At 36.6% G+C, this 16,150-nt stretch overlaps 2 protein-coding genes across 7 annotated transcripts; both read left to right on the forward strand.

The window, feature by feature from the left end:
- Window positions 1-6,407: 6,407 nt before the first annotated feature.
- LOC141045113 (uncharacterized) lies at window positions 6,408-9,008 on the forward strand. 3 transcript variants are annotated; one of them, XM_073532266.2, is made up of 4 exons: window positions 6,408-6,768; window positions 7,791-7,920; window positions 8,017-8,084; window positions 8,500-9,008. In XM_073532266.2, the coding sequence occupies exons 2-4, from the start codon at window positions 7,792-7,794 to the stop codon at window positions 8,597-8,599; spliced, it is 297 nt and encodes a 98-aa protein (XP_073388367.1). In that variant the 5' UTR covers window positions 6,408-6,768; window position 7,791; the 3' UTR covers window positions 8,600-9,008. The 3 variants fall into 3 exon arrangements, with proteins under 3 accessions (XP_073388367.1, XP_073388366.1, XP_073388365.1); XM_073532265.2 differs by having other exon boundaries at window positions 6,411-6,768; window positions 7,472-7,920; XM_073532264.2 differs by having other exon boundaries at window positions 6,633-6,768; window positions 7,753-7,920.
- Window positions 9,009-9,833: 825 nt separating this feature from the next.
- LOC112279001 (uncharacterized) lies at window positions 9,834-13,916 on the forward strand. 4 transcript variants are annotated; one of them, XR_016497948.1, is made up of 3 exons: window positions 10,581-10,721; window positions 10,840-13,324; window positions 13,591-13,916. XR_016497948.1 is itself a non-coding variant. In XM_024513014.3 (2 exons), exon 2 carries the CDS (start codon window positions 10,946-10,948, stop codon window positions 13,109-13,111), a length of 2,166 nt encoding a protein of 721 aa, XP_024368782.1. In that variant the 5' UTR covers window positions 9,834-9,973; window positions 10,840-10,945; the 3' UTR covers window positions 13,112-13,916. The 4 variants fall into 4 exon arrangements, 3 of the variants coding, with proteins under 3 accessions (XP_024368782.1, XP_024368788.1, XP_090099871.1); XM_024513014.3 differs by lacking the exon at window positions 10,581-10,721 and adding an exon at window positions 9,834-9,973 and having other exon boundaries at window positions 10,840-13,916; XM_024513020.3 differs by having other exon boundaries at window positions 10,840-13,916.
- The last annotated feature ends 2,234 nt before the right edge of the window (window positions 13,917-16,150 follow it).

Raw genomic sequence — 16,150 nt, forward strand, 5'->3', positions numbered from 1 at the left:
CTTCTACTTCAAACTCTTCATTATTGTCCACTTCTATAGGAGGAAGTGGAGCTTGTCATCTTCTTGGTATGTCTATTAGCTTGTATGGTTCAAGAAGAGACACGTGGAATATTGGATGGATTTTTATTGATTCTAATAGATATAAACGATATGCAATTGGATTGATTTGTACAAAAATAGAAAATGGTCCAAGTCTTCGATAGTCCAACTTGTCACAAGGACGAGTGGTCTTGATATTGTGATGAAGTAGCTATACCTTATCACCCAAGAAAAATGGTGGTTGTTCCTTTCGATAGACATCCACATTGACCTTTTATTGTTTTGGAGCTTCTTTTAACTACGCCTTCATCGTTGCATATAGCTCGAATAAATGAATTGCCAAATCTTTCGTAACAGGATTATCAACTTTTGAAAAGTCAAAAGTATCAAGTCGTGGATGATAACCATAATTAGCAAAGAAAGATGTTTGTTTTGTAGCAGAATGTACCGTGTTATTATAAGCAAACTCTGCCAATGGCAAAAGAGTTGTCCAATCATCTTGTTGGTAGTTAATGGTACATCTTAAATATTGCTCCAAAACTTAATTAACATGCTCCGTTTGTCCATCAGTTTGAGGATGGAATGCCGAAGATAGTTTTATATCCACTTTTAGAATCTTGAAAAGAGTCCACTAAAATCTTGATACAAATTGAGTTCTCCTATTTGATATAATATCCTTGGGTAATCCATGATAGCGATAGATATTATCAAAAAAGAGCTTAGTTGTTTCTTCACATGTGATAGATTTTGTACATGGTACAAAATGTGCCATCTTGGTAAAACGATCTACTATCACGAATATAGAATCAAAAGAACCTGAGATTGGAAGATCCATGATGAAGTCCATAGAAACATAAGACCATGGTTGTTCTGGAATGGGTAATGGCTGAAGAAGTCCAAAAAGTCGATGACAAGGAGTTTATGATCTTGAGCAAACATCACATGATTGTACAAAATCTTTGACTGCCTTCCACATTTGAGGCCACCAAAAATCCCTAGATATCAGCTCCAAAGTCTTATTATATCCAAAATATCTTGCTGCTGGGAAGTCGTAACAAGCTTGAAGAACACGTAAATGTGCTTCTCCTTCTGGAACATATATGCGTCCTTCGAAATAGAGTAGGTTGTTCTTGAATTCAAATTTAGATGGATCATGAGATTTAGAAGAAGTATTCTTGATATCATGAACAAGAGGGTCTGAAGACATACTTAACTGGACTTGCTTAAGAAAAGTTAAATCAACAATCAATGTTGATTTTATTGCTCGAAGATGAAATTGCTCCGGCTTCAAGAGAACCGTTCTTTGTTGCTCAAAAGCTGCATCTCCTTCTTTTGGTGCAAGATAAGAACGTTTAGACAAGGCATCGGACAAACCTTGCTATTTTCCTGGCGGATAAGTGATGATGAACTCGAATCTTAATAAAGACATGCTCCAACAAGCTTGACGACGATTTAATACGCATGCTGACATAAAATATTTGAGGTTCTTGTGATCCGTATATACGGTGACTGGACTGGAAGTGCCTTCTAGATAATGACGCCATTCTTGAAAAGAATCCATAATTGTAAGAAGTTCTTTGTCGTGGATCTCATAATTGATTTCTGCTGCTGAGAATTTTCTTGAATGAAAGGCTACTAGATAAAGTTTGTCATCTATTCCCATTTGTGATAAAATCGCACCTAAAGCATGTGTTTCCATAAAGAATACTTTGGAAAAATCAACACGATACAAGATTGGTGCAGAAATAAATGCTGTCTTTAAAGATTCAAAAGCAACTTCCGCTTCTTGATTCCATTGGAGTTTATCTTTACAAGTCAAACGTGTAAGTGGAACTGCAACTCGAGAGAAGTCCTTGATGAAGATTCGATAGTAGTTGGCAAATTCCAAAAAACATTGGACATCTCTTACCGTTTTTGGGATCTTCCAATCTATAATAGTTTGAACTTTCTTAGGATCTATCATAAGTCCATCATTTGAAATGATGTAACCTAAGAAATCGACTTGAGTAGTGTGGAATACACACTTTTCTATCTTGGCATAGAGTCCTACATCTCTTAATTTTGTAATACACGACGAGCATGAAGTTCATGTTCTTTTGGATTCTTAGAATAGATCAAGATATTGTCTAGATAACAGACCACAAAATCGTCCAAAAACTCTCAAAAAAAATCATTCATTAGATGTTGAAAAGTTGTTGGTGTATTTGTAAGTCCAAAAGGCATGACATTGTATTCAAAATATCCATACTTAGTTCGAAATGCAGTCTTCCATTCATCTCTTTCTTTGATGCGTACTAGATTGTATGCTCCTCAGAGATCTATTTTTGTATAGATCTTAGCTTGATTGAGCTGATCAAGAAATCTAGATATTAAAAGTAGTGAATACTTGTTCTTGGTAGTAATCTTGTTGAGTCCTCGATAATCAACAGACATCCGCAATGATCCATCTTTTTTCTTCACAAATAGAATTGGAGCTCTTGTCGAAGATTTAGAATGGCATATAAAATTCTTGGCTAGATTTTCTTCAATATACTCCTTGAGTTTAGTCAATTCATTTTGTGATAAACTGTAGATTGGTCCGAATGGCAGTTGTGCTCATTCTTGAAAGTTAATTGAGCAATCATAGGGACGATGTTCCGGGAGTGTATCTGCATTCTTTTTTTCAAATACATCTTAAAATTCTTGATATTGGCTTGGAATGCCACTTGAAGTCTTTCTACTAGTAGAAACAGATGTGGCATAAATAATATATGGTGATTCTTTCATAGCAGCATGCAAAAAAGTTTTTGCACGTATAAATATGGGTTTAATTGAACTGGACTTATGACTCTCTACTTCATTAACTACACTGTTAGTTATACTTTTAGGAAAAATAAGAGTTCGAGAAATCCAATCTATTTGAAGGTTGTATTTTTTTAACCACAATAAACCTAAAATGATTGGATTAGAGGGAGATCTAATAATATTAAATACTACAAAGTTATTATGACCATTGATTATTACTTCTATAAGAAGGGTTTCGTGAGTAATATCCCTAGAAGACAATAGATGACCATCTATGACTTCTATATGAATAGGTTTAGTTTTCTTTACTAAAGATATGGTATGTCTTTTAGTAAATTCTTCATCTAAGAAACACGCCGAGGCTCCTGAATCTAACAAGGCAGAGGCTTTGTCATATTTAGGTCCTAAAATAATATTTAATGTAAAACAAGGAGAGGGCTCTGATGAGAAAATAGGACCTTTACTAGATATTGTGCAAGGTTTCAACCGCACAGTCTCTATTGTAGCTAGACAAACTCGTTTTCTGATATATTATCTTCTTTCATAGCTATCCTCCTCATTTTGTGATTACGTCATTTCTTTGGATAATGTTGAGTAGTGTGCTTTGGTTCTCCACAATATAAATATAATCCTTCTTGACGACGATGAGTCTTTTCTTGCTCAATAAGAGGTTTGAAACGTACTGCATCAATTTGCATATCCTCTACTTTCGAATGTATGTATTGAAGAGGTGTTGGTATTGCCATTGAATTACAGTAACGTTGAGGTCGGTTCTCAGATCGGAATTCAAAAAGGCGATTGTCGCACTTCACAGCAAAGTCAATTGCTTGACTCAATGTTTGAGGATCAGGTAAGTTGAGCATTAATTTTTTTACCTCATATTGTAATCCGTAGAGAAATTGGCTAGTAAGTGCAGCATCATCCCACTTGATATCAGTTGCAAGTTGTCAAAATTGTGAAGCGTACAACGTTATTGATCAATTGCCTTGTCGTAAAATATGGATCTTATTGGTTGCAACACGAATTGCATCATGTTCTCCATATATAGATCGAAACTCTGCCAAAAAAGCCTCTAGATTATCTAATATTGAATCTCGTCATTTAAGAAAAGATGAAAACTACGATAGTGCTGAACCTAAAAGAAGCATACCAATGAATCTAACTTGCAATCCTAGACTTGGATAGCTTTGGGGTTGAAGTTCAATCACAAGTTGCACTTGATTGATAAATCCTCGAAACTTGGATCTAGTGCCATCAAACTTCTCGGGTAGGGCAATTCTTGGTTCTCTAACACTGGAAGGGCATTCCACCATAGGAAAAAGGACATGATTTGGTGCAAATGTTGAAGTAACTCCAACCATTTCTATATCTTCACTTCCTGCCAATCTTGTTGCTTCTTGTCGTGGTAAATTGAGTTGATGTATCGCAAGCATTAACTCTCTAAATTATTCTTGCATTTGTGCTATTGCACTCTTCATTTCAACAAGTTCTGCCATGATAACACTTAGAAAAGATAAGATGTCTAATATCGCTCAAGACAAATAGAAGAGAGGACTTGAGAATAAAAAAAATACTAAGAACAATATCAGTTTAGAAGAAGGTAATCCGCAACTTCTAATGTGCTTATATCTTATCAAGAAAAAGGGGTAACCCACTCTTAATCAAGATTAGACAAAGCTCTGATATTGTAGGTGTACTCTTGTCAATCTGTCAAGGATAAGAACTTGATAAAAAGAAATTCAGACAAGTGAGCCTTCACTTGAAGAAAGGTAACAAAATCTAAATAAACAAGTATGTATATTGAAAGAGAAACTGAAATGGCTATTGCCAAAAGACATGAAAACTAGAAATCCTTGAAACTAGACTAGAAGCAAGAAAAGAGTTGATAATAGTAGAGAGGGCTTCACTCTTGTCTCTATATATACTATCTAACTAGGGGCTATGTGGCGACATTTTATAGGACCTCCAATATGTGTTGACTTTATAGGACATATGCCTTGACTTACAAGGCAAGTTTTTCTATGTGTGGGCCACATAGTTAGCTTGATCTTCAAGCTAACAACATGTGTGGTACATGGCCAACTTGTCGACCACGTTTCTAATCCAAAAAGTCAATTAAAGACACCTATGTAGTCTATGAAGCTTCTAAAAAGCTTCTATATTAAATACTATAGAATTAACTTACTTTTACCTACTTTTACTTACTTCCACCTATTTGTATATGTAATTACTAGCTTACATGAGTATGTCCGTGACACAAGGTCATAGAAAGTAGAAATTTAGGTCTAATAAGGATTTTTAAGATTTCTTACAAACTACTAGTTGGATTGGAGTGAAATTTATAGGTGAGTAAAGTAGACTTGTTTTTCTATGTATATGAGAATTTTGAAATCAATCAAATGATGAAAAAGAGAGATATTGGCTCTAGGAGATTGGCATCAAGGTTGGAGAAGGAGGCCAACCAATACCTAAGTACATTTTTGAAGTTATCGTATATTTAGTAATTTTGATCCTTTTCAAATTTTTTGTGCTTATTGTCAACTTAATTTTTTAAAAAATATATAAATTTTGAATTAAGATCCATATTTCATTTATTAGTTATTGAGGTTTAAATTTGTTGTAGGAATTACTAGAGTTTGGTTTAGGATTTAGAGTTTGATTAGGATTTGGTTTAGGATTTAAGATTTGGTTAGGATTTTGATTTAGGATTTAGGATTTGATTTAGGATTAGGATTTGGTTAGTGTTTGATTTAGGGTTTAGGATTTGATTAGGATTTAATTTAGGATTTAAGATTTGATTTAGGATTTAGAATTTGGTTAGGATTTGATTTAGGATTAGAGTTTGGTTAGGAGTTGATTTAGAGTTTAGGATTCGATTGGAATTTGATTTAGGGTTTAAGGTTTTATTAGGATTTGTTTAGGATTTAAGATTTAGTTAATTTTTGGCCTAAAGTTTGAATGAAGTCCAATAGGATTTTGACTAGGATTAAATGAAGATTGAATTGAAATGTATTTGAGATATATTTGTGATCATTCTAATATTTCTTTAAGATTTCTTATTGTTTCTTTGTAATTCCTTTGAGGTTTCTTTGAATTTGATTAAAGCTTGCTTAGGATTGTTATGGTCTAATTAGAGTTTAGTTAGTGTTCTATTAGAGTTAGGATTTTGTTGTTGCAATTTCCATTCTACCTTCCACAGCCAAGTACCCAAAGCATTCTCAAGCAAGACTTCACGTATTACGACAACATTAAATTTTAAAATTTTGACCACTTTATCAAAAACAGTAATAAATTACAATTAATAATTTAGCTAAGGTTAGGAAGATTTACAAAAATTATTCCAAAATTATTGTATACATCAATTCTTTGTATATAATTTTATTAAAAATATATTCCATTTGTTATTTAAAACATCATCAAAATGGACTTATTTAATTTGAAGTGAATATTTAAAAGGTACAAATTTACATTTCACAATTTTTTTCCCTGGCAATGATGCATATTTGAGATGGCTAGAATTACACCAATTCCACTAACGGAGAATGCACAACATGTTGTTTCCTTTAGGTTTAGATGAAAGTACATTTCTCCTTCCAATCCCCATGGTCCGAAGCCTCCTATCGTTGCTTTCGAATTCCCGAGCCCTAGAAGCTGCATAGCTTGACGCCGTCGAGCGGGAAAATGTGCTGAGGAGGACCAAGACGAAGCGATAATGCTAGCGAGCGATGTCACGGATACTGCCTGACAATGCCGACGTTGAAATGCCTGCAAAACAACTCTCCTCGGCGTCAGCAATTCAGCATCGGATGCTCGTTGAGCAGTCTTGAAGGGAAGAAAGAGCGGAGTTCGTGAACACGAATTCTTGTGAATTGCTTTGTAGTGGTGTGGGATCTGTGCTCCATGGCGGAGTGAGAGCTTCACGCGCAATCGTGCATGGGATGGCCGGTGAGATATCTCTTTTTCTTTCGAATCGGTTTGGAAATTTTTTAGCTGGTATGTGAGCGCATGGAGGAAGGGGTTCATGAGCCGTGTTGTAGAGAGCTTTGTTTGGGGATTTTTTTTAATAGATTATTTTATAGAATTTTTTTTCTCTCTTCTCTTTAAATGCTCTGTGTCTCCCATCATCGTCTTCAAGGCTAATGCATGCAGGATGAGCCGAGCCTTAGAAGCCTTTAGGCTTAAAAAAAGGTTGATGTTAGTCTTAAGTTTTTTATTTTATTTTTATAATTTTTATTTTTATCGTAGTAGAAATTTAGGCCATTTTCAATTGTAGTCTCTAGTCTAGTTTTTAAAGAAGCAGTTCTATGGAGATTGAGAGGTTTTGATTACATGAGGACGTTCTGGTATTTAAACGAAGTTTAGGCGATAATGTGAATACTGAATCAGTGTTTTAATTGTGGTTTAATTTCGAGTTTGAGGCTAGCATGGCAAGAATGAATGATGAGAAATTGGTCGCAGTCAGTTGCCGTCAAATGTGAAGGTTCTGGAGATAGGTGTGAACAATGCCTGGCTTCTTCTTCTTCCTCTCCCAGCATTGGTTTTTGTGTGCCACTTTGTAGTGATTACTGAAGTACAGACCCCGTTCGAAAGATATTTCTCTTCTCTTTCATTCAGAGACTGATATCTCAAGAAGGATGATATGTAGCAGATTTTTCTTAGAATCCAGGAGCGTGTTAGCGATGATGGTTGGCCAGATTGTGCACTTTCAGATTTTTTCTATTTGTTCGAGGAAAGCAGCTTACAGAGAAAAGATTGAATTGAGATTGTTCGGCAGAAACTTCATTCAACGGAATGAAACCGATGCGAGTATTGTTATTTGAACGCTGATGAGCTTCGCTATTCTGGATTTGATGGGCAACGACGAGTAGTGCCATACTGTGCAAACCAATTTGCAGTCGACACTCCAATTAACTATCATGCATGTGGCAGTACTACTTAACCGGGTTGATGATGAAATTGATCCACAGCATGAAAGCTGCGGGAGAATTTGATGTCCTTTTTAAAGCTGCATATACCAAAGCACGCGCATTCGAAATCCCGGAGATCCATGTTCCAGGTGCTCTTAACTTTACGCTTGGAGAGGTCCATAATCTGGTGGTAAGGCTATCGTCTTTCTTCCACGGCAGTTACAGCTAGATTCTGCAAAAGATCTTAAGTTCTTGATATTGCCTAAGCCTTTCTGCCTTGATGTAGGTTGCCTGGAATCTCAGGAGTCCTAATATTATACGAAGGATATGCTGTTGCCGTACCCAGTTACCAAGGTTACCGTCTGTTATCATCTTAAGTGGTGAAGCAATTTTACTGCTTTTGGAGATTCAGTAGCTGGCAAAGCATCTGAGGAGATTCTTCGCTTCACGTTTTCTACACACAAGATGACTGAGTGTTTTCTTAGAAACCTACTGTGAAAATAGTGTGTTCTAAGATAGTCTCATCCGCATGTTTTTCTCCAGGCCTCTTCCATCTTGATCGCTACATTTGTATGATATGATCCACTTTAGCCATCTAAGCAATAGTTTGCATGATTAAGTTTGTTGTCTACATGACACTAGTATGCAGAATTGTTTAAGCAGTTGATACTCCAAGCTCCTTAATGCTTGGCCCATGTGTTTCTTGCCAATATTCAGTTCCACCTAACGCAGAAGTCCCGTGGGCTTCTTATGTTCACTTTGGATACAGGTTGTCCGTATTCAGTCTGCCAGGGAGATATTGTCAGGCGGCGGCTACATTCGTTACAATTGCCGCACTTCATTTATTCCTAATTAGCCCGCAAGCTTAGAAGATAGTTTAGGAATCGCCTCCTATGTAACAATAACGTCACATGATTGATTGATTGATTGATTACTGCGTCAACGCTGACTAGCTCCGAAGCAGTCTCAGATTCTAGATCTGACAGTTCCTGACAGAAGCAATCCCTTCGATCTAATTTACGCTGCTGTTCTTGGATCATCTTAACCACGGTCACGCCCGTCTCATCTCAGATTCTACGTAGCGCCGTAAATAGAGTAACCTAGTTCACATTTAAGTACTTCACATATCTTCAAACTCCCAGCTCACGTATATGAAGATGCGAAGTATAAAAATTAGGCAATAATTAGTTGCTCAAATGTCTGATCAATGGTGACGTTTTAAAAGAGTATGGACACACTTGATAGAGACTTTGCTGTTTCCCTTAATATCTTTTTCGATATCTCCGAATCCATTTTTTGAAATTGTTGGAGGTTATCTTTTCCATGCGATCTCAAATACTACTGTACTAGTTTCCTGATTGACTATAGATAGACGGATTTTTGAGTGCATTGCTCATGTCACTCAGTCAAGACGCTCTCTTTCTCTCTTTTTTCGTCATATTTCGCTCGTCCCCCGTCATTTATGTTCTTATTTCTTTTAATCACAAATGCCAGGTATGTGCTCTCTACGTCTTGTATGGTGCTGCGCGCAGATAGTAAATCCAGGTAATCTCGTTTATAATCATCACTTCCCCATGTGCCTCAAACAGAATTTTGCCTGAAGCCGAAGGGTTCTTTGTAACACTCTTCATTTAAAATGAATTTCCAGACATAATGATCCGAGTGCCTGGGATCAGCATCCGCACAATACCTTCTTCATCGATTGTATAGCAGGTGACGCCATAGCAGTGCGTGTTTAACCTCGTGAGTAGCAGAATAATTCGACTGCTTTTATAGCATCGGCACACGGGGTAGGAAATGCTCAGAGAGGCTGTATCACGATTGCTCTGAGTTTCAAGAAAATGTAGTGGTCGAGAGTTTCAGAAATGTGCAGACCTCATCAATGCCGCAGGATTGTAAAGGAGTTTTTTTAAAATTGCAGCGGAGTCAAGTAATTCTCAAAGAGGGGGGAAGAAGGTGATGTCACACACGATAGGATGGCGAATGGCCGCCTGGTGAGAGGCAGCACGACAAGAGCGCATGCAAAAATGGCGCGTAAGGCCCTGAAATTTCGAGCGATGACGTGACAAGCATCTCACAACAGCACTAATCTTCCGAACGACGACAATTGCGGATGCCAAAGAGAAGCCTGTGGAATCCGATTCTACATTGCCTAATTTGGAACTAAGCCCTGTCGCTGTTCCCTCTGCAAGCAACCTGCGACTTGTTTGTAGGCATGCTGGCGTTAGTGGCGGCGATCGCCAGTAAGCTACGCGCGCTATCATGGGAAGATTTTTTCTAAATTTTCGAGTCATTGGTGTATCGTGGGTGCTCGTGCGAGGCAATGGGCAGTGTGGGACGGGTTTTTATGGACGGTGCGGGGACCCTGCGTTCGTCGATTTGCAGACACGTCGTCCTCTGACTAAACTTTCGGAAATTTGGGTGGGATCAAGTAGTGGCTGCAGAAAGTCTAGGACTAGAGTTTTGTGCTTTTATAGGTATAAGAGAATGTTCTTCGGTTCCGACTGTATATTACACACAACTCGACTGAACAGAGGAAGGCGCAGAGTCCATTTGCCGATAGTGTTGGCGAGGAAACTATCAGCTTAGTTCGCACTTAGTGAGTATTAAATGGTGGCTTTTGAGCATAATTCTCAAGGAATGTATCGAACGACGGAAGAATCTTGTGATAGAGATCGAAGTGGAAGGATATAAGTAACTATTCTTTAGTGCAGGTTTTGGAGCATTTTTAATTAACGAGAAGGCTCTAGTATCCAGTATTATGGGATTTGTTGCATCGATTGGAGGAACTGTGTAAACGAAGTTTGTAAGAGAAAAGATAAAATGTGAAGATAGTTTGTAACAGGAGTGATACTGTCAATAAACTTGTGATGTGCGCTTTGCAATTTATAATCGAGCACATGTGCTTGATTTCCACGATCGCAGACATAGAGCATATTAGAGAATCGTCACGAAGTCTTTTTTCAAGCTGCATTGAAGCAGATCTTGATGGTTAGTAGCTCTATTTATGTTTTACATATTTGAGTTATTCAAACAGACAGCATGTACAATCTCTTGTTCTGTTTTTCAAAACGTAGGAATTCATGATCGTTCACTGCTTCGTGTACAGGATTCTTACCCGTAACCATCAAGCGTGGAATCGCTCGGAGCACACATGACGTATCTCTTTGGAGCTACCGCTGAATTGGTTTTGATTCTAGTTTTTGTTGAACAAGATGGATGCTTCCAGAGAGAAGTATTTTCTGATGAGTAAGAAAATGTCCACCAAGGGCGCCGAAAAGTTAAGAGGAAAACACTTCTCTGCAGTCTTCCCAACTGTTTGGTTGATTAAGCTTAGGTCTATCTGTAGAAATTCAAGGAGCCTGAAAGCGTCAAATACAACTGAACTTGTCATTCCTGACTCTTCGCTGTTTCTTCCTAAGGTCGTAGAGAACTGCTACAAACATGGAGCACTGAAATCTGGAATTTATACCTTCAGTCCTGTTCAACATCCACAGGCCGTAACAAATACTGAACCTTCCAATCCATGGCTTGAGTATCGCGTTGCTAACGCGGTTACTGCTTCTTCAACTCAAGGCTTGAGGAGCAAGATGGCATCCTCGGAAGGAACCACTAGGTTTACTCCATTGGCCTCTGTCGCCAACACTTCATCCTCTAGAGCTTCTATATTTTCCAGATGCTTGAGCAAGTTAACATCCTCCTCAAGGCTAAGGGGCTTGAGCAAGTTGGTGGGAGATCAATCTGTTTCAAGGAAGAGATCGAATTCTTCGGAACAATTCCGAAAGACCACTACCCCGACTCGAAGAGCGAGGTTCTCGGTAGGATGTGGCAGCACTTCACGTCGACGTTCTCGCCGCAGCAGCCTGCAGCTAGAGGAGTCGGCACTGATTGGGATGGATATAGGTTCAGGGCTTGATTGCATTGAGGAAGGAAAGGTTTTTAAGGATTCTTGGCCCACGAAATCAAAGCCATGGTTGACTGCGAATCCAATTCCATGGAGCGGCGAGCCTAAAAATGGCGAAGTGGTCAAGAATCAAATGGTCATGAAGAAGTTTACTAGAAACAGGGAAGTCAGAGGAGTGAAGGTGAAGTCCCCAGTAAAATTGAAATCTGGGTGTAATCCCACACTCGGTCATCTGTTCTCTGCTGAAGCCGATACAGATTCCCCAAAAAAGATCAACCCAGAAACTAAAGAAGAGCCAGAGGTTCTTATTGACAACCCAAAGATGTGTACTTTTCCGTGGAGGTCAACTTCTTTCGGTACTGATTGCAACTTCAAGGCTCCTCGGTCAGGTTCTGAATGTGGATTTGGATCATCAGAAAGGAAACCAACATCTTTCCTTTCAGAGTTCGAGCCACCAGCGACTTGCAAGGAAGGATTAGATGATTGCAATTTCTCGAATGGTCAGAGCTTACTGAAGCAGAAAGTGCTTCCAGCTGAGTGGCTGCGTGAAGGCTCAAAGTCGTTGAGGGATCAACAGAAGACTAACACGAAACTTAGGGATGAAAGTGAAATGAAGCTTCTTGCATCTCTTCATCAAGCTTTAGATAGTAGCAATCTTCAGAGGCTGATTGGGGATGAGGATGACGGTGATCCTGGTAATGAATCCATTTTGATCGGTTCCACATGCGAGCCCCACAACTCGCCTGCGTTCGAGAGCTTTCTTGAATCCTCCGCCAAGGCCTGGGGTGTCAAGTTTCCTATTCACAGGGATAATTATGCTAAGAGTAATGAGTTAGGTTCCACCGGTGACAAGAGTAGAGAGCTGCATTGCATCACTGTACAGCCAGCATCTCAACTCGAGGACCCGAGAGAACCAGCATGTGAGCGGAACAGGGTAGAGAGAAAGATTCCCCGTGCTGCACGAAATAATTTGTCCTGGATCGCCAAGAGACAGAAAGCCAAGTACCCTGGTAACAAAAAGGTTTTTAAGAAGCCATCCCCATCTCGAAAACTTGTTCCAAAGGATCTTCTCGAAGAGAGAAACATTCTTGCGCATTGCGAGGAGAGCATGATAGATCCAGAGCTTCATGAAGATCTCAACCATGCCAGAAGAAAGTTCAACGAGGCGAAAAGACGGACCAAGCAGCGGCGGTCAACGCATATAGCTTCTGTTCCCTCTCCACCTGCTCCTTCTACCAAGCAACTGGCAAGTGCTCCCAAGGAGAGAGTGGCTATTGTGGTTGAAAGCTCTTACGATCCTTATAATGACTTCCGCCAGTCCATGATTGAGATGATTGTTGACCAAGACATTAAGGAAGCAGACGACTTGGAGGAGCTTTTGAAGTGCTACTTATCGCTCAATGAGGCGGAGCACCATAACGTTATTGTAGATGTCTTCACTGATGTTTGGCACGAGATTTTCGAAAGCAAAATTTAGGAGCTTCTTGGTAAGGGTATTCAAACGTTGCCCTGTTCAGAGAAAAGATCTTTTGTGAGCGGGGTCAAAGAAAAGATCGTTCCTCGCCGTTCAGAGAAGATCCATGCACTGGAAAGTTCCGACATTTCTTTCAGGGACAGGTGTTCAGCGTGTGATGAATTGGTGTTTTGGAAGCACTTTCGTCTCGACACACCATCATTCAACTTCACAAGGGTATGTGTGCACACCCTTAAAACGCTGGAATTCCACATATATTGCCCTCCGAAACGCTCATTTTCTCATTCTGGAATGCACGTATATTGTGATTTAGCAGCATAAGTGGAAGTTCATTGGACATTCGAAAACAGGGATGTGTACTATAATAGGATAAAGACATGAAGATTCTCATTTTTTTCCACGCTGGAGCAAAAGCAGTGGACCGTGAAAATAGGATTTTATCAAAGGATTCGGACTCAAACGCTGGCTTTCTCTGCATGTAGGGAGGAAGATTAGTAGACACTTATTCAAGTAGTGGCCTTCAGAGGAATTGGGTGAAAAAAGTTGAACGGAATCATGTTAGAGTGATACTTTGCTTCCAAGGCATTGAATTCTGAAACCATAAGATATTGGTGAATTGGTGTTGGGCGATGCCATGACAAGGATAGCATCCTCCATTTCAGCTGTGAAGAAGCTGTTCTAGCCTCACCTCTATTCGGATCCAAGTGACAGAAACCTGTGAAAATGGCTTTCAATCAATTCGACGATCAAATTCTTAGTCTGATTTTGCTACTGTATTCTGAAATACATGTGTATTTTTTTTCCAAAATTTAGGTGAATTTTCCAATTCATGAGTAACATGTAATAGGTAAACTGATATGAATTTTTGGGTGTGGTTTATTTTGGTGATAATACATTTTGGAACAATAAAATATAAGAGTTTTGAACAAGATTACTACATGAAATAAGTTTTTCATTTTAAAAAAATATATATACAGAAGTATTTTACATGTAGAAAAAGATATAAGAAGCTTTAAAATGTAGGAAAATAAATAAAGAAAATCTAAGGCCACAACCTTAGATGAAGTACAAAAAAATCATTCATTCATTTAAAAATCACTGATATAATGATCTAATAAAATACCAAAAAAAACAACAAAATCTTAAACATTCCAAAAGTTTATATGTATTTTATAAATAAATTACTATTATATATATATATATATATATATATATATATATATATATATATATATATATATATATATATATTCACTTTAAAAAAAAGAAAAAAATCAAAAACTTCTCAATTTTATTATTACATATAAAGTATTCTAACTTAAGAATTCAAATTTTATTATTAAATTAAAATTATTATTAACTTCAATATTATGGATATCATATGAATTTTAAATATTATTGCTATTCTAAGTTTATTAAAGTAAAAATGATACTTTTAGCTTATTTCTTCTAAAATAAATTTAAAAGCATTGCTTCTTATTTATTGGATAGAATGTAATTAAAAGACATCTTCAAAATATCTCAACAAATATTTAAAAAAGCCCCTAAATATTCTTAGATTACTACTTTAGAACTTACCATTGATTAAAATAAATAAAAAATAAATAAAAAATCATAAATTTATATATAAGTTTGCAACAACTTACTGATATAATTGTCCCACTAAACTTGTCAAAATAGATTTTTTTTTATAAAATATAATTAAAAATAGCATAGAATTGTTTTTCCATCTCTTTTCTTTTCTATGTATGTTTGTATAAATGTGCTTTAAAGACCAAACTTTATGTGTATAGTGGTACATTATCTAATTAATAATCTCAATGGATGGAAAAGTTATAAATTATTCAAGGTTTTATAATTTATGTAGAGTCATGTAATTTTACAATTTAGTGTTTCTTTTTTTCTACCTAATTGTATTTTCGTTCTTATCTTTTCATTACTTGCGTCATAACTATAAAAACATTGAACCTAATGAGGGTTTAGAAATATGAGAGAATATGACGCAATTTGGCACTTTAATAGACGATATATCTACAATAATAGTCCAAAAGAAGAAGGATAGAATTATATTTATAGCAAGTATCAATTCAAGTTGGAAAGAAGTATTTTAGTTTAAGAAGCACAAGGTGAGAATTCAAGGTCTTTTTATTCTTTGGTTTTGTAAATACACATGCACAATTGACAAAAAATTGATAATAATGCACAATTATCTTTCTTGCAATCTTTATGCAATTACTATAAATTTACAAAATAAAAAGAAAAAGAAAAATAAAATAAAATAAAATAAAAAATTATATATATAATGCAAAAAAACTCTTGTAAAAGAAGAATTTGATTTTATAAAAGCTTTTTTGCAAGGTAGAATTTTGAACATCTTATCACATTATGAAGAGCATGAAAAAATAAACAACATAAAATTAGCAAGTTGTCACAAAGTTTTACTTCATTTTTTAGCTATAGAAGTTGAACTTACAAACTGGGCATGTCATTGCAAAGATGATTGCATCAATATTAACCTAGCTCTTATTAGTAAGAGAGAAGAGAAACTTTGTAATTCTTCCAAAATTCCAAAAGAAGAGAAATCAAAAATTTTAAATGGCTAGATGGCATATTTTAAAGAGCAAAATGGTTTTAGTACTTCTCTTTGAATAAACAAAGCGAAAGTGAAAATGCAATGATTGGTGCATTTCAATTGCTTGAATTAAAGAATTGATAGTAAAATACAATCAAAAGAATATTTTTAATATAGATGAATTTGGCCTATTCTAAATTATATCACCAAACAATATAATAGAAAGCCAACATATAAAAGATGCAAAGAAAATCAAAGAATGTAATTTTGTTGAATTGATGGTAAAAACTTTAAGAATTGAAAAGCTCCATTTATCTATTATTGGTAGGACCTAAAAACCACATGCTTTCAAAAATTAGAGAGATAAGGAAGTTGGATTCTATTACTATTGGAATATAAAAACTAAAATAATCTTGACATTATTCATTGAATAACTTAAATACTTTTATTACAAAATAATTTTTTAAAAT

Source organism: Physcomitrium patens, chromosome 2, assembly GCF_059467195.1.
Source record: "Physcomitrium patens ecotype Gransden chromosome 2, ASM5946719v1, whole genome shotgun sequence".
Lineage (NCBI taxonomy): Eukaryota > Viridiplantae > Streptophyta > Bryopsida > Funariales > Funariaceae > Physcomitrium > Physcomitrium patens.